The sequence below is a fragment of the Malus sylvestris genome, chromosome 15 (genome assembly GCF_916048215.2).
Source record: "Malus sylvestris chromosome 15, drMalSylv7.2, whole genome shotgun sequence".
In the NCBI taxonomy this organism is placed as follows: Eukaryota; Viridiplantae; Streptophyta; class Magnoliopsida; order Rosales; family Rosaceae; genus Malus; species Malus sylvestris.
In genome coordinates this window covers 48,697,819-48,722,847 of record NC_062274.1, presented here as the reverse complement: position 1 = coordinate 48,722,847, position 25,029 = coordinate 48,697,819, and the positions used below count along the sequence as shown (strand labels likewise).

At 38.3% G+C, this 25,029-nt stretch overlaps 3 protein-coding genes and 1 pseudogene across 3 annotated transcripts; 2 read left to right on the top strand and 2 right to left on the bottom strand.

Annotated features, from left to right (window-relative positions):
- The first annotated feature begins 733 nt into the window (after positions 1-733).
- LOC126601798 (uncharacterized) lies at positions 734-9,942 on the top strand (annotated as a pseudogene).
- Positions 9,943-10,232: 290 nt separating this feature from the next.
- LOC126601797 (probable disease resistance protein At4g27220) lies at positions 10,233-14,863 on the bottom strand. The gene is made up of 4 exons (XM_050268558.1): positions 14,657-14,863; positions 11,113-14,286; positions 10,928-11,032; positions 10,233-10,489 (listed from the first exon to the last, which is right to left on the bottom strand). Exons 2-4 carry the CDS (start codon positions 14,274-14,276, stop codon positions 10,348-10,350), a joined length of 3,411 nt encoding a protein of 1,136 aa, XP_050124515.1. The 5' UTR covers positions 14,277-14,286; positions 14,657-14,863; the 3' UTR covers positions 10,233-10,347.
- Positions 14,864-16,040: 1,177 nt separating this feature from the next.
- On the top strand, positions 16,041-20,855 carry LOC126601795 (xylulose kinase 2-like). Its single transcript, XM_050268556.1, has 11 exons — positions 16,041-16,431; positions 16,776-17,430; positions 17,545-17,633; positions 18,340-18,404; positions 18,604-18,659; positions 19,183-19,303; positions 19,389-19,463; positions 19,546-19,599; positions 19,930-20,027; positions 20,119-20,293; positions 20,460-20,855. The coding sequence occupies exons 1-11, from the start codon at positions 16,373-16,375 to the stop codon at positions 20,687-20,689; spliced, it is 1,677 nt and encodes a 558-aa protein (XP_050124513.1). The 5' UTR covers positions 16,041-16,372; the 3' UTR covers positions 20,690-20,855.
- LOC126601796 (tubulin alpha chain-like) lies at positions 20,822-22,578 on the bottom strand. Its single transcript, XM_050268557.1, has 2 exons — positions 21,731-22,578; positions 20,822-21,636 (listed from the first exon to the last, which is right to left on the bottom strand). Exons 1-2 carry the CDS (start codon positions 22,427-22,429, stop codon positions 20,980-20,982), a joined length of 1,356 nt encoding a protein of 451 aa, XP_050124514.1. The 5' UTR covers positions 22,430-22,578; the 3' UTR covers positions 20,822-20,979.
- Between the last annotated feature and the right edge of the window lie 2,451 nt (positions 22,579-25,029).

Genomic DNA, 25,029 nt, shown 5'->3' with positions numbered 1-25,029 from the left:
GAAAAAGAATCGTTAATTTTAGTGAACTCGGCACACTTCGCCTAACCCCTTTCCGGATTATAGCAGGATGTGGTGGCATCGCTGGTTCGTTTGAGCAATTTAATCCGATCAGAGCTGTTAAGTCCATGACCGAACTTTTGAGGTACACGTATTCTAATCTGCCTTACTCTAGCCCTTGAAAATTCATGGTTCCACAAATGCCCTGACTATGTATCTAACAAGGTGTTATGCTTGAAGATAGATAATTATCTAAAGACTATGTCTTTCGAAGTAAATTGAAATAGCTAATGTTCGATATTCTTTGACACTTGGCAATTTGGTCTCATTATCGTTGGAAGGTAATGAGACGTTCCAGATTTAGGCGTGTGATCTCGAGAGTCATGCTATAAAGACATAAAGATATCAATGATAAGAGATGTCACTTCATTTGTGCACGAGAAATATGAAGCTTCTTTATGTTATTAAGTGATTTCAGCCATCGAACGCACAAATCTCGAGATGGGACATTCCAGATTCAACAACGAGACGATTTCGAAAATATCTCCTATAAATATCTTGGATGACAAAAATACCAATTTTGAAGCTCTTGAATTTGCAAAAAGAAGTAAAAAGCTCGTAAGATAACAGAAGTAGCAATTTTGATCGACAATGGGTTTGGTCGCCAAGGACAATATTGTAAAAGAGCAGAAGCAAAATTAGCGCATTGGATTGCTCGTGTTGATGAGGTCCGTGATATTTTCTTCCCTTCTCTTACTTTTTTTCTCTGACTACAAATGATGAATGCCATATTGTACGAACCCTAGCTGCCAGTGCCAATTGTCCCACTCACAATCGCTCGCTGATTGAACTTTCCTACTCGCCCACACAGTCACATTTCTTCGTCGGCGGCACATTCGGGTCAATTTCAACGTAATCGGGTCAATTCCGCCATGAAATGGAGCTCCTGAGATGGTGATATTTGCTGAGGATTAGGGCGGGAAGCTGGAGCTGAAATCGGAAGTGTTTGTGGACTAGGGATGCAAATTTTGGGGAGTGGTGTTACGCATGTTTCGGCATTTGGGGTGGCTTGTGGGTCTGAACAATAAATCATCATCGTCATCAGCAAAGAGGTTGCCAGATGCCAAGCCTCCCCCGGCTGAGATTAAGCCGGTGGCTATGTTGGACGCCGTTCAAGAGATTGCTGTTTACATTCACAGATTTCACAATCTCGACCTTTTCCAGCAAGGGTATGTTTGTTTCCATCTGTATTTTGTGAATTCAGGGTGCGTTTTGAACCCGGGACGCAATGGGTTTTGGAGGAAAGCGGTATCCCATTGGGTGCAATCCACCATTTGATGTTAATTGGTGTATTTTGACCTTGCTTGTGTTTGTTTTTGTTTAGTTGATTTTATGGGAATTTGTTAACTTTTCTGTATTTTGCTTGTTTAGATGGTACCAAATTAAGATTACAATGAGATGGGAGGACAGTGAATATACTTCTGTGGGGACTCCAGCAAGAGTTGTGCAATATGAAGGTAACTTACTTTCATTGGAGTTGTTATGGCTGCTTTCTGATTAATCACTCTTCTAGTCTACAGTACAGTCATGAATATATGTGAAGTTCCTTGCTTGTAAGTTGTAAGTATATATATGTAAATATGGGGCGCGGCTTGGTGGTATGAAAGCTTTCGCTAAGTTATTTATGGGTTAAGCCAAAATGTTGTAATGCAGCATGAAATTTACAAGTTTTACCTTGTTATATGTTGCAAGATGGTTTTAAGTAAAATTTGAAACCTGGTTCTTGAAATATCTTAAACTGCCCTAGAAGTTTTGACAATTCCCTTTTACACTGAAAGTGTATATGTTCGTTCAATGGTCAATGGATTCTCCTTTTCAATTTTCTCAATTTATCACAAGTTGGTTGCTGCTGTTTAAGAGCTAGGTTTTCATTATTTGTTTTGTAGTGTTATTCTTTCTTTGGTTTATATTTCAAATGATAGACGGTGTAGAGTCAAAACTTTACATGACCTACTCTGGTCCATCTATTTTTGCCAACATATCATTGGATATCCTCATGGTTTAGAAATAACCCTTGAACAAAGTTAAAACAGTTAATAGAAAAGTAAAGAAGAATCCACCCACAGTTTCCTTCTTTGTTCCCCATATTGACCATTGGGTGTTGTTTTGGGAGAGCCTTCTAGTTTGCTCTCTTTGTTTTGGTTTCTCTGTTTTTGTAGTGGTCCCCTCGACTCCTGCATCCGTTTTGTAGTTTTATTCCATCTGTTTGCGAGCAAATGTCTCTTTCTCACAAGTTAAAAAAACATAAATAGTGGCCACTGGGTGGACCACTTTTTTAATATTTACATGATTAAATGTTTTTATACCATGTTATTAGGCACCGAGATATGTTTTGCTTCATTAAATAAAAATTTCAATAAGTTTGTGGCATTTAAGTAATGCTCTGTTCATAAACTAAAGAGGCAAGAGCTTAGAGATAATTATATTGTTTGACTGGCAGCTCCTGATCTGGGTTCTGATGATGTATATGGAGTATGGAGGATTGATGATACAGACAACAGCTTCTCAACTCAGCCATTTCGTATCAAATATGCCAGGCAGGACGTTTTTTTATCAATCATGATATCGTTCAATCTATCTCTTGCTGGACATGAGGTAATTTAATCTCTCTCCCACTCCCTCTGTGTGTGCATCTATGTGTGTTTGCATGCATTTGTGTTTTATAAGGATTTTATTGAAGATAGTAGCCCTCATAACATGTCTGGTATCTGGGTTGGCTACCTACATTCATTACAACATTGACAACTAGCCTTAGCTTTTATTTGGCCTTATCTTATTTCCTCTGAATGCTGAAAGGTCCCATTTGCATTCTTAGGCAAGCAGGTCAAATTCTTAAAAATAACAAAAAAAATACTGTTTTGTTAAAGAATTAGATTACTTTTCAAGAATCTTTGTTGGGAAAAATGTGTTGCAACTTGACGATTATATATTTGATTTTGGCCAGTAGAATGTAGAAATGTTTATATAAAGTATTCATTTATAGTGTATACTTTTCAGGGTATATCATCATCTCCTATTATTTTGAAGTTTGAGCTTCTGCATGCCCCCATATTGGGAAATAGGTGAGTTGACATGGTTCATATTTTTTCTTTTTCTTTTTCTTTTTCTTTTTCTTTTCTTACATGATTTAGTTTGCAATGGAAATTGGAGTTTGTGATTGTATTGTATAATTGCAGGTCTGACTTGCAGGCTTCTCTAGATGCTAGCCCTGCCGCTGTCCATGAATTTCGAATTCCTTCTAAAGCTCTTCTGGGTTTGCATTCATATTGTCCTGTTCATTTTGATGCATTCCATGCGGTGCTTGTTGATGTTAGTGTACACATCAGTCTACTGAAAGCTGTCTCGTATACACACCCATCGAAGGTACCCAGGTTTGTCACATATTCTAGTCTATAAGGTAGTTTGGCATTCATTTTGGGGATTAGTACTCTTGTGATATTGGAAACTAATTCTTGTGCACAATTTATTTGTAGCATTAACTTGATATTTGAATTATTTCAGTGATTCTTCCACTGCTGAAGATGTTGATGGAGAAGGTCTTTCTGGGTTAAATCGAGTACGTTGTTACGCATTAAATTCTACTAGATCCTTTTTCTGGCCCTAGGGAAGCTTGGCAGTATTCACTCTTGAATTTTTATCTCTTTTAACAGTGTGTTCTTATGGGTTGTTTGTCATCTTTCCTTCTCTCTTTCACGTACTTCGTATTGACAATATCAACAACATGTGCATACACATGCACTTCCCAAGGGCCTTCACACAATACCAGAACACAAACATTGTACGATTGGGCACATGTATGCACACGCAATTCTGCATGGTTGTGGGACCTATGGATATGCTTTGGTAAACACATTGCAGTTTTTAGGAATTGACATTAATTTTATGTTTTCAGGTTAGAGAACTTTATGAGTCATTTCCCTAGTCACAACAATTTGAATTACTTTCACTGTCCATAATTTATCCAATATCCTTGGAGCTTTTTTCTTACAGATATCCTTAGCGTTTGCTTATTATATAAATTGTCATAAACATTCATTTGAAAGAGCTTCGTTCTGGATCAGGATACCATTCAGTGGAAGTCCTTCACATTATATTAAGATCCACATCATATAATATAAATGTCAATTAATGACTTTTTGTTTGATGCAAAAAGACTTAAACAAATTAACTGAGCGGACTTGACTAATGTACAGGCTATATCTACTTTTTTGGGATTGCATGATCTGAGAAGCGCTAATACGTAATTACAAAATGGTTATGATATGGATTTATAAAATAAACTGTCTTGGAAAGTAGAAAAGTACACATCTATTGTCTGCAAAGTGATATCAATGAAGAAAAGTAAAATCTAAACTTTGTTCAAGGTTGAGTAAAAGTTCTTGGCCTGCTGTTCTCACCAGATAGGTACTAAACAAGCCATGCATTTAGGAAAAGGGTGAATGAATAACAAAAACCTTCTGTGATATGCAAGATTTAGTAGTGTTTTCAAGGTTTTAAAGTTACGTGGATAAGTACATTGAAAATAAATGGTGCTGAGCACAATATAAAATATAGATGGGTGATTGAAACAAAGTACTTAAATTTAAAAAAAAAAAATGTACTATAAATGACATGTATCTGGACATATTGCAGCACATATGTACTTAACATGGGATATGAAAGGTTTTGAGTATTCTCAATCTGTTTTTTTACGTTTTATTTGCTCTTTTCTTCAGAGGCTGTTTGATTATATACTTACAGTTTAAAATTTGTTACTGACTAGGCATCAACACAGGCGGCTGCTGCAGTTGTGAATGACATTATTCGTGCTAAATCATTGTTAAATGCTCGTGACATACTGCTTGAAGAGCTCCAGAAACTTAGCAAGGCTATTGACCAAGCAATTGATTTGACTGATTTTATATCTAAAATTGATGACACAAAGTTTGATTTCCTGCAAGAAAATTTGGTTGCAGCAGATGACAAAGTTTCAGGACAAGGCAAGCCACAAAATGGTGTTCAGGTCCTTTATTTATTTCATACAGCACAATGTTCTTATCCTTTTTTTTTTTTTTGGAATTTCTACGCTTTAAGGTTCATATGTTTCCTTACTTTATCTGTTTTTGACAGAAAGTAAATGGCACATCAAAGTTTGGAAGTGGTGAATTGGTACGCCCCTTATCGAGGGATGCCCTTCAGAGTTCTTTTTATTCGTTGGGCGATCAAGTTTTATATTTATGGAACACTTTTTTGAAGTTCCACAGGTTCGCTTACTTTGACAATGTTATTACGGTTTTATGGGTTTTTTTATTTATTGTTTTTTAAGTACTGGATGACGGTCCCAATCATAGACTTGTACACTTGAATATTTTTGTATAGATTTTCATATGTACATGATACACGTGTGTGTCTGTCCAAAATTTATAAATGGACCTGTGATTTGCTATAATTGTCAAATTAGTAATGTGGTTTCCATTTTGTAAATATGGCCGTTGTGGTTAACGTTTGTTGTCTTTAGTCAAAGTAAGGGTATTTAGTCTTTTCAATCCACCTGGAACACTAGCCCAGAACCCCCCATCCCACTTCCCCTGATCTATCCCGCCTGACCACACCACACCTCCCAAATCAGTCTCACCCCAGCTTCAACACCCCCCCCCCCCCCAAAAGACAAAAATGGCATAATGAACAACGACATCAATCATCGGGCAAATAACAGCACAGCAAATAAGGAGTCTGTAATTAGAATGTGGAGTGTACACGGTGTGCCTTCAACACCAAGGGCAAGTTGTGAGAGTTGTGAATCCGGATTCTCTTTGTGAGGATTTCGGGGATCCATATATATATATATATCATCTATGTATACTGAAGCAGGCATACTCTCCAAGAGAAAGGGCCCTCGTATGATGGTCTAGAGTGGATGCCGCTTTATTTAATTGACGGACATGCAATACCAATAAGGTGTTATTGTCAATATAGCCTTTGATTAATCTCTTATTCGTACCCACAATAAATAAAGGGAAGACTAGCTCCTCTTGATCTAATTTCCAGATCTTCTGTACTTGTTTGTATGGTGATATTTATTCATTGCAGGTTTAACAAAACAAAGATACTGGAATACTTGCATGACACATGGGCTAAGGATAGAAAAGCTGAATGGTCAATATGGATGGTTTACTCTAAGGTTGAGATGCCTCATCATTTTCTAAATAGTAGTGGGGGTGAAGAGTCTTCCCACAATGGCGGCCATAAAAGGGTTTTAACGACATGGAAATTAACCGATGATGTAAGTATTCCACATGATTTGTTAGTGATGAAATAAAAAGGGAATTGTTATTAGCACTCTAAAAATCTCATTTTGCACTCCGAATTTTCTATAAATAGAAAGAAAAATTCACTTGTGAGGAGTGTAGAATGAGATTTTTGGAGTGCTAATAACAGTTCCCAATGAAAATTGTCCAACCTGTTCTGAGAAATGTCAAGGGGGTGTTCAATCTTCCTTGTGCAGAGTTCAGTTATGAGCCAAATTTAGATTCCAATGCATCTTTTAGAGATCTAACTTTTGTTCTGTACAGCCTGCCCAGACTGCTGCTACCCGTGCTGAGCTTCATCGGCGAAGTATTGCGCAAATGAAGGTGAGTTGTTGCTTTCAGATGAAGTGACGTATTGTCTGTCCTCTTGGATTTTTTCTCTAAATCAGATTTTTCAATGCAGATTAACAATCGGTCAATTCAAGACATGCATATATTTGGAGATACATCAAGCATTCCTATTGTTATTGTGGAGCGTGTGTTGAATGCGCCTTGGCGTACAACTAGTGATAATTCGTACTTGAGAAACTTGGACGTGATTAACTCTGCTGGCTTACTCAGTGGATCTGGCTCTGACTCCAAAAACAAGAAATTTGACTATATCTCACCAAAGAAAGGCCGTGTTTTAAAACTTGTCGTCTTTGTGCATGGGTTTCAGGCTAGTTTTGTTCTCTTATAGCTTCCTCTTTTTTTTTTTTTTTTTTTTTTTTAATTTCATCGTCTTCTCTGTTCTTTTCTTGCTCCCCAGTATTTTCATTGTGCGACAGACTTTTTTAGTTGTTTTTTTAAGTACAAATATTAACAGTTTTGAACTAGTCAATGAATCAATTTGAATTTAGGTTAAAACTTGCTAGCTATTTGTAATAACTTATGTTTATGGAGGTTCAAAATACTTTGTATACGTAGTGATCATAAAAGTTTTTGGTTGTGTTAGTCGGTGTATATTTGGTTTTTAAAGGGAGTTAAACGTTAGTGATTTATGGGTTAAAATATTCATTTGTTGGTCATTCATGTTTTATGCTGCAAGTTTACGACTTCATACCTGTTTAGTTGATGGAACAGCTACATAAGTCTATTTATTTGTACTTTGTACTGCATTTTTATTAAAGATAGATAAGTGGATGCTTATTACAGTTCTCACTCTACAGGGTCATCACCTGGATTTACGGCTTATTCGAAACCAATGGCTATTGATAGATCCCAAGGTAGAGTTTCTAATGTCACAGGCAAATGAAGACAAAACATCTGGTGACTTCAGAGAAATGGGACAAAGGTTGGCTCAGGAAGTAGTTTCTTTCCTCAAGAAGAAAATGGATAAAGTATCGAGATCTGGAAACATAGCTGATATTAAGCTTAGCTTTGTGGGACATTCTATTGGGAATGTTATCATAAGAACAGCACTAACAGGTAACAAACTACTGACTTCATGTTTTCCCATTATATGCAGTTGGTGTAAGATATTATTGGCATCATTTTTGCAGATAGCATTATGGAGCCATTCCTAAGATACCTGTACATATATCTTTCTATATCGGGCCCACACTTGGGATATCTTTACAGTTCGAACTCTTTATTCAACTCCGGGCTGTGGTTCTTGAAGAAGCTCAAGAACACGCAGTGCATTCATCAGCTTACCTTCACCGATGATCCAGATCTTCAAAATACGTTCTTTTACAAGCTGTGTAAGGTACTGAATTCCTGTATTTAATGCATTTAGCTCAGCCATCAGGTGTTTGCCTAATAGCTACTCATCATCTTGGGAAGTGTAATCAAATCATGATATTAATAATGGCCTTTTGTTTCCTTTTAAAGTTTAATAATAGTATTGCATACTCAATACATTTTTCTGTAATTCAAAGTCGAGGCAAACATGACTTTTTTTATTTTTTTAATAATTATAACTTGGTTTAAGAAAAAATGGTGACAAATGTGATGTGTTTATTTGCTGATGTTCTAAAGTAATTCTTTTTGCAGAAGAAGACACTTGAGAATTTCAAGCACATAGTCCTGTTATCTTCACCACAGGTATCGTGATCTCTTCCCTGGGGCTTTCATAACCTAGTTTACTTAATTGAAACACATTGTTTTGGTTGCTTCTCTCTGCTGTTTTCCATCAAGTTGAAGTGCAATTGGTCTATCCACGGACCATAAATTCTTATGTGAGCTACTATGTTTTTGAGCACCTATGATCTCTTGAGAATCAATTTGCCATATGACTTGTTTATTATCCTGACCAAAAAGAAATGACTTGTTTGTCATCCATCCTCAACCTATAGGCTTTTATCCTACTGCTGAACTAATTAAAAACTCAATATGCTCATTCAGTCGTCATTCATGTGAGCAGTACTCTATGGACCTTGGTGAACTAGGACCTTTAAAACCCTTTTTTTAGTTTGTTCTCTGGTTCCAAAACATGCTCATTATGATAGATTTTGCATTAGTGAACTATTCGTGCTTCAATAATAAGCAGGGTCTAAATTACTAGGACAACATGCATTATTTCTTTGCTTTTGCTCCACATACTGAAAGATTTGATGTTAGGTTGGGAGGAACTCTTAATACCACTTTCTTCTCTTTATCTATTTTGATGTGTCATAGAAACACTTGTATTGAAGTGTACCTTTCAGATTTACAAATGTCGATGTCTTAGAATTATGCAGCAATCTACTTGCGCCAAATTGGAAGAGCTAAAATCTCATGAAACTTCTTTGCTCTTCATATTCTAAATATGGTATTTTGAGGCAAAATTATTCTCATGATATCTATGTTATTCGAATGGAGAGTGACTTTTTCTTGTAACAGAAAAAAAAATCTTTAATAATTTGTTGTATTTTTCTCTCATACCCATAAATTAATATTATGGATCGTGTTTTGCAGGATGGTTATGTTCCCTACCATTCCGCTAGAATAGACACGTGCCAGGCTGCTTCATTGGATTTCTCAAGGAAGGGAAAAGTGTTTCAGGAAATGCTGAGTGATTGCTTGGAACAGATACGGGCCCCTCAGTCTGAGAATCGAGTGTTCATGCGCTGTGACGTCAACTTTGATACCTCTTCTTATGGAAAGAACTTGAACACCTTCATAGGAAGGGCTGCTCATATTGAATTTTTGGAGTCCGACATTTTTGCAAGATTCATCATGTGGTCTTTTCCAGACATATTTCGGTAATGGCTGTTGCTAGCAAATGCAGCTTCTCCTCTAGCCCATCTCTATCTGGTAATCTCTCCCTCCCTTCAATCAAAAGACCAAGTGAGGAAGTTTTCTTTTGGAGGTGGGGTGTTGAATGGTGGCATCACGTCTTTCTCTGCATTGAGGACGAGCAAATGCTTGAAGACATCGGCTGTTGTAAATTATCAGCTTTAGAACTCATTTTACGGGTAGAAGTTGTGCCATTGTTTGGCTCAACCTCAACGTGAAGTTTCTAGGAATGCCACGAGCCCGTGGACCATAATATTCCAGGCTAGTTGGATTCTGTAACTTTTGATACAGTTCCCGTCGAAAGGATCGTGTATTTAAGCAGGCGGTAGAGATTTGGAATGCAGCTTGCAGAGTTTGATTAGTTGCGAAGTAATAAGATTTGGTACAGCTATTATCTTTTTTTCCTTTGTTCATTTCATTTGGAATTATGAATAGGTAGTAGTTATAATCCGTAGTTTCGGTTGTGCAGACGCTTGATTTCATCATCGAATTTGGTTATTGTAGTTACGGATCTGTTCGAGTTCAAGAACATCTGTTCTCTTTGGTTAATTTCAGCACCAAATGATGCTACCAGATGTCCTCAAATTGGAACAGATTGAAAACTACGTTGACCAAATTTGATGAAATAAAAGATATGGGGACGAGGAGGAAATTTTGTAATTTATTTACTTATTTTGTGCACGCAAAGGATTTTGTGAAAGCGATTCCTGTTACTGTTGTCAATGTAATTTTTGAGATCTCTTGAAGTTTTATGAAAATATGAAAAAACTCAGGGGTTGTAAGAGCAATTAACCTACAAAGATGGTCAAATGTAATTAGGACGTGCCCTGCATGTATGAATGCCAAAATATGTAGTCTCGTACATTGGCGGATCATCTCGAAATTTTTGCACTTCTTTGGTTGCTTGGCAGTCGTTATTGAACTTGTGAATGCATCGATAGTAGATCCTGTGTGGATATAACATGAAGTCAGAATTCTTGTGGTTAATAGTCGATCAAAGAAAGCTTATATAAAGGACGGACACGTGATACCACTTTTTTTATACAATTTTTTACGCAAATTTTTGTAGAGCCAACTTTATAATGTGTTTCAACGATCTAAACTATCTATCTTTTTAGGCATTCCCTTAAAGATCTTGTCAATTAGAAATCACCCAACTCTGGAACTATATAACAGTTTGATTAAAGGTTTAGGGTTTCTTTGTAGAACTGTATTTGTCCATTTTCTTCACTACGAATAAATATCTTAATAGTTTGGATTCGTCCAACTTTTTGCAAGAATGTGAGTGATGGTTTTAAAGATAGACGGTTTGGATTGCTAAATACATCACAAAATGGGCCTTACAAAAATGTGTGCAAAAATTGTGTAAAAAAGTGGTATTATACCTTGGGTGATCAGAACCAGGGATCTCATCTTGTCCGCAATTCTTCCACGCATAGCCGTCGTCAATCAATGTAGGAGTCTCTCTGGTCATCGAGTACGAAGCCTTTCTGCATGTGGTTTAATTAACCATTAGTTACAGCTTAATAATTTACGTACATAATCTAAACATGAACAAAAACGTACGTACATTTTTCTGGGGCCAAAGAGCACTTGCTGGTCTGCATTTACTTGGACTTCCTTCCGGCTGTTGAAGTCCGACGTAGAGATTAAATATTCCGGGCAGTAGTGTACATACAAATGCTCCATTGAAGGGCACTCGACATCAGTACTTGCACCGCTATAAAAGCTCTTGAACCGTGGAAGACGCTGCAACGATAAGTAGTTTAGTTGCGGCAAAATGATCTTGCTGTTCAATGTTCCCTCGCTTGGTCCGATAATTGTCTCCAAGCAATCGCACTCGGAAAGCCACAGCTCTTCCAGTTGTGAAAGACACCGAGACATATCCGCTGTGAAGATGTTCTTCAGTTTCATACACCATGCAACTGTCAAAATTTTAAGATTATGGAACGTCGCGTGTTGCGCAGGGCCATTCCATATGTTTCTCAGTGCCGGTAGATCCTCCAGCTTCATCTCTCTGCATTTTCCCATGACAGTTTGCTCCGGTTTGAGACCATCGGATTGAAACACGTATTCCAAACTTTTCATACCATCAACAATAAGTACTTCCAGACTCTCGAGTTTCTCTAACAAATTTGATTGGAGAAGTGCATTCGCAAAGGCGTGACACTTTTTCACTTCCAATAGCGTCAGATTGCCTAGAGATCCATCTGGTAAGTCGCCAACACATAACTCTTTTAACTCATTCATGTTACTCACACACAACTCTTCCAAGTTCCTGAACACGAGCTTATTCGGAACCAAATTTGTGGCCGTGTAGTTCATCAAACTACGCATCTGATGGCAACTTTCGACATGAAGAGACATCAATTCATGTAGTCTCTCAATGGCATATTCCTCGATAATGTTAATCAAGCCCCTGCATTCTTTGTAGACTATTTTCTTTGCCCTTTCGGTCACTGCACTGTTAAACCAACTAGGCAAGTTATTGATTGTGGTATCAAGAGCCAAGATTCTTGAACCATATGAAGTACTAAAATCATAATACTCAACCTTATGCAGGGGTATTGTTTGACTCTTGATAAGTATGTAAAATTTTTCCCAATTTGGATGGAAGCCAACATTTTCGGGAATGCATTCTGCAGAATGAATCTGAACAGTTAAATTACTTAAGTACGACAAGCAAGTTAGCTCATTGAATCCAACATTAGTTTCTTCTCCTGCTCCTTCAATTCTACTCCCAAAATTTCCAAAACTACCTTGCATGTATAGTTCCTCTAACCGAGACAGCCTAGATATCACATTGGATGGAACTCTCTGAATCATTGTATTCCCAGCAAAATCCAACAACCTCAGACTGGCCAAGTTTCCTATTTCCTTTGGCAATTCCTCAAAACGCGAGTCTTTCAGACTAAGGATCTCAAGTTTGGTTAGTTCTCTGAGTACGGAGATATCCTTTAATGACCAACATGAATCTAGGTGCAATGTTTGAAGGTTGGTTAGGAGATTGAGCGAAGAGGGCAGTGACGAAATACAAGTGCTGCTAAGGTCTAAGACCCTTAACGCATTCAGACTTCGGAAAAAAGCTTCTGAGATCTTCTTTAGTTTAAGATTATCATCTATAACTAAAATTCGGAGTCTTGGACATACCAATTCTTCCGGAAGCTTGCAAATGCAGTTGCTCTTTAGTGAGATTGCGGAGCAGCCTTCATCGACATCATTTGGCCAGTCCTCCAATTCCCAACCGGCTTTTACTAAAAACTCATGGCCCTGTTCTGAATATGCAATTGATATGGCCATATCGCGTATGACATCATGCATCCTGACATATTCTTTCCTTTCCCCATCCAAAAGCAAGCTAGAAGCTTTAAGGTACTTGATCACTGAATGCGCTCTAGCTCTGGCTTCTTCCAGTGTCTTGCCCTCTCGAAACAATCCATTCCCAAACCAATAATTAAACAAGTCTTGTATTGGGATTTTACCATCTTCTGGGAATAGGGAGCAAAGCAAGAAGCATGACTTGGCATCCTCGCCTTTCAAGTAATCATAGCTTAACTTTATGCATCTGAGCACATCCCCCTCGTCTTCAAGGTTGGCAGGTCGGGACATCTCAAGTTGTCGAGCTGCTTCTTTCCATTCGTCAATGTCTTTATCTCCAAGTGCCCTTGCAACTGCTATCAATGCTATCGGAAGACCAGCACATTCTCTAGCTACCTTTCTCGCTATATTGTTAAAAGCAGGCGATTCAAAAGACCTTCCCGCTTTCTTGACAAACAAGTTCCAAGAATCTCCTTCAGATAGGACGTTGAGAGGTATTTTGACATGGCTTTCCATGGCATGACAGACATTTAATCTCCTTGTGGTGAGAAGGACTTTGGAATTGCATCCTTGAAGCTCCGTGTGGTTCGGAATCCCAATGCTGATCAAATCTAATAATGTATTCCAAATGTCATCTAAAATTATGAGCGTCCTCTTTGCTCTTAGTATCCTATTCCTCAGTCTACATGCTCTTCCCAATTCTGTCTCCTCCTGCAATTTCAAGCCCAACATGTCTGAAAGCTGACCTTGAATTTTCATCAAGTTGGGGTTTTGGGTAAAGACAGCCATAATCACATGATCAAAGAGTCCATCTTTACAAGCTTGCACACCGACATTTTTCACCATGGTTGTCTTACCCACACCTCCCATTCCATAGACCCCAATGACGGTGACCTTATCATCTTTCAGCGCTTTCATGACTTGATCCATGGCTTGTCTTGTTGCTGCAAATGCTTGAAAACCATTCGTTGACATTGTGGACTCGATTTCAATTGGCCGCATAACTGGAACTGAAATACTTTCAAACTTTCCCTCCTCTTGTAGCTTTTTTAAAGCTACTTTCTTCTTCATTACTTTCTTTCCTAAACTGTAACGCCATCTCAAATTTCCGGTGATGCAATTTTTAGTTGCTTCCTCGGCTTCATTGTTTAATTGTGTTGCATCTGCTATGGCCTTATTAGCATCTTGTAGCCATATTTGAATCTCAGGCTTGACATCTTCTCCATTCGTTTGAACAGCACGAACGATTTCTTGATAACCATTTTTCATTGCCTCGAGATTTCCCACTTGAAGTTTAAGAGACTGTATGTTTTTCTTGTAGTGAATCATGTAACTCAACCCGCGCTTTACTGGAATCCATAACCACTCACCGAGCTGCACTATCGGACTCGCAAGTCCAGAAACAATCTCTGCCATCTATTAACTTCTACACAAACACAAAGAGAGAACGAAGATTAAATGAAAAGCGTGTTGGATATAAGAAAATGCTCACGGCGGAAACATGACGTGATGATCAATGACGAGAGTATTGCGTGTATAAAACACCAAAACTACGTAATTCGAGTAACTTTGGAGATGTGAAGCTCAAAGGCTACACACACAGAGCTACACATATTCACTTTACAATCAATACACTTGGATTACAAAGACTTGTATCTGTAGTAGTTATATATTCATGAACTCGATCTTGCTTAAGTCTCTAAATGTTAGACGCTATATCACTTACATTAAGTACCCAAACAGGTACAAGATTAACACCAAAAACTGGAAAACTATAATCTAATTAGTGGACTAACCTCACGAGCAATGGAGCTTCCTTAGCTTCAGTTATTCCTCGACTGTTGGGCAGATCTCAGTCAACCTTTGTATAGGTTTAGGCTTTGGTTTGTCAACCAATGTAAACGATCGTCTCATCCCAATTCACAGCAAAAGAAAATTGGGGAGAGATTGCCAATTTTGTTAGATTAAATGTTGACTTGGTTCCACAAGAAAAAGAAACGGTGTTTTATTTGGTTCTCAATGTCAAAGAGAGGATGTGGTATGGAAATGGCCCCGAAAATGTGGTCACTTGACAAGCACGTGGTGATGTCTTGCATGAAGATTTTCAATTCAAGAAATGATAAATTTTGGAAAAACAAGATCTCTGTTTTGGCATGCTGGGCGAGCAGTATAGTTGTGAAATTTTGGTCATCCGGTCTCTTGATATTAAGTGTAACGACCCATCCCGGTTTTTACGGAACGTCGAGGGCAACTTTGTAATTTCACGTTGGTTGGAGTATTTATTTTAAATTTTGGTCCATATTGTAATGTAATCACGTTCAAGGGCATTGTTATAGTATCGTTAGTAGTGTTATGCAATTACGTCCAAGTGTAATATCATATTGAATATAACCACCAACCTTGTATAATATTAATAATAATGTCACAATGTGTTATTTAACTATAGCCATATTACACTGTAAAGGTAGGATATCATACTTGGACATAATTGTATTACACTACTAACGTTCAAATTGAATAGTACTGATACCCATTTGTATTAAAGTGTGCCATAGAATTTTTCTTTTCAAATCCAAATAGAGTATTTCATTTATTTTTCTTGGAAATGGATGTACTCCAAACTTTTTATACAAAAAAAAAAAAAACTTTTATGCAGGATATATGATTAGATTTTGAAGTGTCAATAATAGTTCACATATATTAATGCACATGAGCTTAAGAGCTACTCAGTTAGTAACTTAATAAGACACTAATCACTCATTTAGCTCCACTCTACAATATTTTTCATAATTTGAATCAATCATTTTGTTGCTTAAAGATCATTCATGCAAAAAATTAATGAAATTGGAAGTGGTTTAGTAATCTTGTTCTCATCTGATAAATAAATGAATGCACTATTAACAATAAACAATAAAATATTCGCAAAAAATAATTAAAGTGCTAATTTATGAATAATTATCTAACAAATAAACGGTTCAGATCATAAATTTACGTTATAGGGTAGGCCTTAATACAAGTTTATATTTGATATTTTTTATAAAAATATTATTTTTATCATTTATTTGTATCATCTTTCTAATAGAAATAAGACCAATATGTATCGATGGAGCCTACATTTGTTATAAAGATGATACAAATGACGATACAAGTACACACTCTATTTTTAAACGTTTTAATTTCAATTTTAATACCAAATTCAACGATGAGCGTCCATCCATAAAATCATGAGATAGGAGTAACCAATATCGTTCAATATACCTGGTTCTCCCTGTTTTTCCGTTGCAGAGTGAACCTTCCTACTCCAATTTTGCTTGGCCGGGATTTGTGTCAGCAACGCAATCCATTTGGTACATCAATTCCATCGCCTTTTTCATCCTTATCCAAAATCCACAATCTTTAATCCAATACATCTCCATATCATATCAACCAATTTCCGTTTCACTCGTCACCTTCCAGTTTTCGTGAACCTGAATTCAGAGCAAAATCCATCAGACTTTGTTTTGCTTGCTCCAATGGCAGATTACTCTCTCCCCAAGGATTCTTATTTTCTTGGATTTGACAGCTCTACTCAGTAAGTTACCAATCCCTCACTTTTTCTCCCTGCAATTTCATATCTTTCTTTGATCACAAAATCCCAATTACCCACATCAGAAATTCATGGTTTTGCGTGGTTATGGATGTGGGTTCCCATTTGTTTACTGCATTCCATGATCCATCCACAGTGAAGTTAATTAGTATTATCTGTAATCTGAATTGGGTAAAACTTGATTTGTACTTGTTAATGGTTGTGGGTTCTCATTGTTTCTGTGAAGTTAAAAGTTTCTTATGGGACTGTGATTCTCTGATTGCTCTGTAATCTGAATTGGGTAAAACTTGATTTTACTTTTGTTAATTTATATTGGTTTCTACTTCGAGGTCTCTGAAGGCAACTGTGCTAGACGCCAATCTCAACATTGTGACTACCGAGCTTGTCCAATTTGACACTGATTTGCCCCATTACGAAACCAAAGATGGAGTTTACCGAGACCCTTTGGTTAATGGTAGAATTGTCTCACCCACCTTGATGTGGGTTGAAGCTCTAGATCTCGTGCTTAGTAAACTTGCCAGTGCAAATTTGGATTTTGGGAAAATTGCTGCTGTTTCCGGCAGTGGACAGCAGCATGGCAGTGTCTATTGGAAGAATGGTAGTTCTTCAATACTGTCATCATTGGACCCTAAGAAGCCGTTGGTGGATCAGTTTAGTGGAGCCTTTTCGGTCAATGAATCCCCAGTATGGATGGACAGCAGCACCACAGCTCAGTGTAGAGAGTTAGAGAAGGCTGCTGGTGGAGCGTTAGAGTTATCCCAACTTACAGGGTCACGCGGTTATGAAAGATTCACAGGCCCACAGATTAGGAAGATATTCGAGACACATCCTGAAGCTTACAAAAACACTGAGAGGATCTCCCTTGTTAGTTCGTTTATGGCGTCTCTTCTGATAGGGAAATATGCTTGGATTGATGAATCTGACGGTGCAGGGATGAACTTGATGGATATAAAGAAAAGGGCCTGGTCTAATATACTTTTAGAGGTTCGTCATGTTTTAAGTTGCTTCTCTACTTCTTGGAGTGGTGTCTCAGTATCTCGTAATAAGTTTACTGTATCCTTTTTGGTTAATTTTCTTTGTGCTTCATGTTTTTTGAAGGCCACTGCCCCTGGTCTGGAGGAAAAGCTTGGAATGATAGCTCCTGCCCATTCTGTTGCTGGCCACATTGCTCCCTATTTTATTGACAGGTCATTGGCAGTTAATTTCGACTTTATATTTTGGTGTTTTGGAGGGGCTAAATAGCGTTTGTGATGGTTTTTCAGAAGCATATTGTTTTTCAATCTACTCTTGTAGCATTCTCTTGATATTTGATTGTCTTATGCTGTATTAGAATTTTCATCCATTATTTATTGTGATGCATTTAGTTTACATGAGAACAAAATAAACTATGTGCACCTCAAAAGAAAAAATGGTAATATAACCCAGAATTAGGGTGAACTAATTAAATAAAATAGCAAACCAAATGGACCAATGGGATAGTATTTTTGAGAAATAAAATCCACCCCTGAAACCAGGACACAACCTTTTTTTATAAGCACTTTTGTTTAGGGTTTATGGTTTAGGGATTTACATGGTACTTGAAAGGCTAAAACTGCATACTATGGTTTCTTCCTTTTCAAAATGAACTTAATCTATAATATCCAAGTTCTAATTATCAAAAAGGAAAAAACGACTATGACATTACAAAAAAAATACAAAACCTGTGTAACTATTCAAATAATAAGCCTGAAAATGTGGATGATTGTGGAAGTTTGACATTATAAGAATCATTTGCATTGAATGGAGTTATGCTAGCATGGTCATGATTTTAGTCTGCAGTCTTTGTAGTTTCATGTATACTTTCGGCCTGAAAATATTTCCGTAACAGATAAGAAATTTCAAATCTCTTTCCAGATTTCGCTTCAACAAGAATTGTTTGGTTATTCTCTGGTCAGGAGACAACCCCAACAGTGTGGCAGGTGCCTGATTTTCTAATTGTTTGGTTATTCTTGTGTTCCTAATATTTGTAAATTTCCGATGAACTGGTGAAATCTCTTTGACTCCTTATAGTTCTGCTGTTGGTTGTTATAGTTTAACCTTTCATATTCGTAAGAGGCTATCATATGATTTAGATTTTACTTTTTTAACTTATCAAATGTAAGCGTTTTGGATGTGCAGGTTTAACACTAAGTACCCCAGGGGATCTAGCAATCAGTCTTGGAACAAGTGACACTGTAAGTTAAATTTAAATTCTTAGGATCTTCGTGATATGGTGATACCATTTCTATTTTCTGCTATCTTTTCCAATTAACTGAATGGGGAGAGGAGAGAAATGAGAGTCAAAACATGTGAGAAAGAAAAGGAAAACAGATGAGAGCTAAAAAAATAGAAAATGAGATTTGGGGCTCCTTTGTGTTAAATTTCGATATTAGCTTCTAATTTTCACTTTTTAGCATTTTAATGTATTTTCTCCTCCTTAGGCTCTTGATCATCTTTCCCCATATACTGTGTCTGTCTTCTATCTCTCATACTCCTCTCTCCATTTAAACAAGTTAAAAATTAGAATGTTACCTAGCTGGAGCTTAGTGTAACCAACTAAAATGCTAACAAGGTATCGCAAATTGTTATAATAGTGAATGTTGCACGAGTCATTACCACAATCAATGGTTTCTTCTACATAATCTACTATTGAAGTTGCTCTTTCTCTGGATTCTCGCTTATATCTTGTGTTCTCCTTTACTTGCATCTGTTACTTAGCTCATTGGGATTACTGATGATCTTCAACCAAGCTTGGAAGGACATGTTTTCCCTAACCCCGTTGACACAAAAGGGTACATGGTAATGTTGTGTTACAAGAATGGATCACTAACTCGTGAAGGTACAACTGTGCGCTGACATATTTTTATGGGTTCTAATTGAGATATTTTCCTAGTTTCCTAGTATGACCACAATCTTAATCTTAGATATTCGCAACCGCTACATGGAAAGCAGCTGGGATAGATTCACCCAAGAGCTTTTGAATACATTACCTCTAAATGGTTAGCATGTCTTGTCTGAACGACTTTCTTTTTGGAATTATTGTTGTCTTTTCTTTATTTCATATTCTGGTTTCTGCTATAGGTGGAAAGCTGGGTTTCTACTACAAGGAGCATGAAATTCTTCCCCCTCTTCCAGGTTAGACTTTTTTCTTAGTTAATTTCTCCATTTATACTCGTAATCTCTTTCTGACTGACTCTTTGAAGGTTGTCCATATTTAGTAGTTGCATTGCCTTCATTTCTGGGTTAACTGATCATTTTCCGGCCGAATGGTAATTGTAGAAAGCATAGTCTATCTAAATTGTTGTTTCTGCTCTATTTATTTGCTTTGGGAATGAAGGGTTTAGGGTTCTAATTTCTGCAGTGCCTGGATATCCAACTGCCTTTCAAGTTTTCAACTACGTAATTCTATAATTCAATCATAGAAGTAAGCAGCAAATGATAAACTCTTAACTTTTATGCTCTTAGTTGGTTTCCATCGCTACGTTCTTGAAAATTTCAACGGTGAAACTTTGGAGGGCGTGAATGAACGTGAAGTAGAAAAGGAATTTGACGGTGCTTCTGAGGTTTGTACTTTTTAAATGGAAGTTGTTCACATTGGTGGAGGATACCCTACATGAACTCTCCCTGAGAAAAGCGAATTTACAAACTTTGCAGGTTCGGGCTGTAATAGAGGGCCAGTTTGTGTCAATGCGAGGTCATGCAGAAAGATTTGGAATGCCTTCTCCTCCAAAACGATTAATAGCCACTGGGGGTGCGTCTGTAAATCGCCCGATCCTGGGCGTAGCAGCTTGTGTTTTTGGGTGTGAGGTTTACACAGTCCAAAGGCCGGGTAAGCATTTCGCCAAATATATGCATTATGTGTACGATTATACAAGTTTTGTCTCTCATATCAAATGGGTGCTCCTTTTCTATGTCCTTGTTTCACAAGTTATAACGTTTGCTTGATCGAGAGACCGCAACTCATCATTTCTTTTCATTCTCTAACCTTTTTACAGATTCAGCTTCTCTAGGAGCTGCCTTGAGGGCTGCACATGGTTGGCTGTGCAACAACAAAGGCAGTTTTGTGCCCTTCAAATGCCTCTACGAGCACAAGTCGGAGAACACGTCCCTCAAGAGCAAACTTGCAGCGATTCCCGACATACATCTAGTTCCGAAGTATGGGTTGATCGCAAAGAAGAGACTCGAAATAGAGAACCGCCTGGTCGAAAAATTAGGACGTCTCTGAGATGGAATGCTTCGAATTGCATTATGTAAAGAACCGAAAATTCTAATCGTTTCGTAATTTTGAGGTCTGGTTTGAGATCGATTTCGGTTTTTCCTCTGTGAATAATATTCTGAGTTAAGATTGTAAGAAAAATCCAGCAAGAAATATAACATAGATTGCATGCTGACTTAGAAATGTGTAGTGTGCTATGAAGATGCATGGCTACACCACCCACAAACAACAATCAGTTCTTAACATTCGAAACGAAACTTAGCGAGTGCGAAAACACGTAAAAACCATGAGGTTGGGAATCAGTAGTCGTCTCCCTCATCACCATCATCTCCCTCGGCAGACTCGGCGCCAACCTCCTCGTAATCCTTCTCCAGAGCAGCAAGATCCTCACGGGCCTCAGAGAACTCTCCTTCCTCCATGCCCTCACCCACGTACCAATGCACGAAGGCGCGCTTGGCGTACATCAGATCAAACTTGTGATCGATGCGAGAGAACACCTCAGCAACACTGGTGGAGTTGGAGATCATGCAAACAGCCCTCTGCACCTTGGCAAGGTCACCGCCCGGAACAACAGTCGGTGGCTGGTAATTGATACCACACTTGAACCCAGTAGGGCACCAATCGACAAACTGGATTGTCCTCTTGGTCTTGATGGTGGCCACGGCGGCATTCACGTCCTTGGGAACGACATCACCTCGGTACATCAAGCAGCAGGCCATGTACTTGCCATGGCGGGGATCGCACTTCGCCATCATGGAAGCAGGCTCGAATGCACTGTTGGTGATCTCAGCCACCGAAAGCTGTTCATGGTACGCCTTCTCGGCGGAGATCACCGGAGCATAAGATGAAAGCATGAAATGGATCCTGGGGTATGGAACCAAGTTAGTCTGGAACTCAGTCACATCCACATTCAGAGCTCCGTCGAACCTCAACGAGGCTGTCAGCGAAGAAATGACCTGAAAACCCACAAATCAATCAACAGCCCATCAGTCATCAAATCGTAACCAATCAGAATCAGTGGTTATGCACATGAGGTGTTTGATGAAATACCTGAGAGACGAGGCGATTCAGATTGGTGTAGGTGGGACGCTCGATATCGAGGGACCTACGGCAGATGTCGTAGATGGCTTCATTGTCAAGCAACACAGACACATCGGTGTGCTCCAGCAGAGAATGGGTTGAGAGAACACTGTTGTAAGGCTCCACAACAGATGTAGAAACCTGAGGCGAAGGGTACACAGTGAATCCCAGCTTGGATTTCTTTCCGTAATCAACCGAAAGCCGCTCCAGAAGCAACGACCCAAGACCCGATCCGGTACCGCCACCAACGGCATTGAAGACCAAGAACCCTTGGAGCCCGGTGCAGTTGTCAGCGAGCTTCCTAATGCGGTCGAGGCAGAGATCTACGATCTCTTTGCCGATGGTGTAGTGACCGCGGGCGAAGTTGTTGGCGGCGTCTTCCTTGCCGGAAATGAGCTGCTCAGGGTGGAAGAGCTGGCGGTAGGTGCCGGTGCGGACCTCGTCGATGACGGTGGGCTCCAGATCGACAAAGATGGCGCGAGGGACGTGCTTGCCGGCACCGGTCTCGGAGAAGAAGGTGTTGAAGGCGTCGTCACCGCGGCCGACGGTCTTGTCGCTGGGCATCTGGCCATCGGGGCCAATGCCGTGCTCGAGGCAGTAGAGCTCCCAGCAGGCGTTGCCAACTTGGATTCCGGCTTGCCCGATGTGGATCGAAATGCACTCTCTCATTTTGGCGGGAGGCGAGGGAGGGTTAGGGTTCCAACTGAAAGGAGACAGGAGAAGGAGAAGGAGGAGGAGGGAGGGGCGGCGTTTACCAAGACGCCTCAGACGAGTGGTGGTGGGATTGGATTGAATTGGAAAAGGGGGGAGATCTAGGTCTGGATTATAAAGGGGGGGGGGGGGGGGGAATGTAACCGGGGTTAAATGTTGACCGCGGAGTCGGGTTAAAATGAGGGTTTGCCAGCTCTGAGAGGAGAGAGGTGAACCGTTGGACACCCTGGCTGCCTGGCTGCACCTTAACTACCAGACCGTTTAAATTTTCAGATTTAGATATTTTCACCAATAAAATTTCAAATTTAGATCTGGCCAAAAAAGAACAAGGTATCGAGTAGTATTTTAAAGAAATAGATTCCTCCCAGGAAATTAGTGGTGGGCAAGTGGGGTGGTGTCAGTTTAGATTCGTGATGCACTGGACCCCAGTAGAAAATAATCCGTTACTTTTGCGACGCTTCAGAGAATTTCAATTCAGTTTTATTTTGTATTAAAAAACTTAACATTTATTATTACGATCTAATGATATTTCTTTTTATTTATAATGATAGATTTTAGGTTCGATTCTCGCTAAAAGTGAATTTGAACCACATTATTGCTATCTCATTGTGAAGCTAATCCCACGTCCTCTCCATAAATGATATCATTTGTTAAAAAAAAAAAAAAAAAACTCCAAGTGGTTCAAATTCGCTTTTGACAAAAATTGAATCTAAGATCTTTCACTTTCAAGTGGCGTCATTTTTTGTAAGTTATGTTAATGAATTTACCTTTTTTTTTTTGGATGAAAAGTTAGGATTCATTAAAACTTAAAGCAAATTATAAAGCCAACCAACTGCCACATCCTGACTAACGAATAAGGACTATTCATGAGTTAGGGTGTGAAACATATCTTAGCTATAGAAATTAATTATACAACCAAGATATGGTGGAAAATAAAATAAAATTATAATGATTACACATAGATTACATAACAAAATCTTACATAGAATTTATCGAATACACATCGGAATAAAATAGTGTAAAAATTAATTCACAACAAGAGCTACCAATTAAATAATGGTTAAATCGTAACAATTCTTGCAAATACATAAAATATATGCAAATGAGATGGGTGAATGTACTCACTCCCTTCTAATACTGCTAACACATACCTAAGGCACCCAAGCCTGCACGTCTCATACCATGCTTATACCACTTGACTCTGAATACCTTAGAATATGAGTTAACTCTCGTTCATCCCTTAAACCCAATTTTTGTAATTAAATTCTCAGTTTTCACTTTATCATATAGACATTTCCCCCAACACCCAATTGTACATTCAAGCTCTTCTCCCGACGCTTTACATATACAAGATTTCATTAATTATATTCAAGGCAAACTTCAGCCTTTGAATATCCTCACAACTTAAACACTTTAACAAGTGAGCACTTGACACAACACAACTCTTTTTCTTGCTTTGCAAGAATGCTTATATATATGCCTTGTAACAAGGATATCAATAATCACTTGCTCTAGAACATCTGCAACACTTATCAAATTGTTAGTAGCCAAAATTGTATTATATCTGCAACACTAATCAAATTGTTAGTAGCCAAAATTGAATTATATTATCAATAATATATAGTATGGATGACACACAACAATCTAATTGAGAAATATTACTTCACCATTTTACTCCATCTCTCTCTAGGTGATATTGATGCATAACCCCAATTGAGTTCCATAGAGCAATTCTGTTGGGTAAGCTCTCATGCATTTTCTGGGATTTGTCTCTCTTATTTTACAACATTCTCAAGGGAAGTAAATGGAGATTTTCGATGGTTTAGTGGGGAGTGCTTCTCATGGCAATGATCTCAAAATGTAAATGCATAAACAATACAAGATATAAGTGGTTCGTCAGATCGACTACATCCACTGGGTTTACTTTCGTTGTATTTCACTATATATAAGAGACTTACAAATACAATGAAAGATGGCTTAAAGCCTTAACAATATGTAAAAGAAAGGTAGGAGGTAAGATGAAGGGGAGAATGGTTTTTTGTTGGAGTTGTTATTTTTCTTTTTTCTTCTTCTTCCTATCTCTTCTCTCCATGTCCCTTCCGTTGGTTCTTGCTCCTCCCTTTATAGAGATTGCATGACATCTTCCTCTCAAAAAAAATCTTCCTAGTGTGCCAATAGAAAAAAAACCAAGTATTGTGCTAATCATCACCATAAAATGTGTTCCAATAACAAGGCAACAAGTGTTGTCCTAATCATTAAGAATGAAATGTGCTCCAATAGAAAAACAACAAATGTTTAGCTAATCATTAGCCCTAATATGTTTTCCAATAGAAACACACCAAATGTGAAGTTAATCATTGACAATGGTATGTGTTGATATGGCAAAGCAATATGTGTTAAGTTAGTCATAAACAAAAATTATCATGCAAGGTGGACAAATACACAAAGGCCACATCCATACTCTATAAGATATAGAATCCCACCTCAACCCATCTAGAGTAGTGACTAAACCCTCCTCTCTATTCTCTAATGGTTGACAAAACGCCACTTAGCCTTTG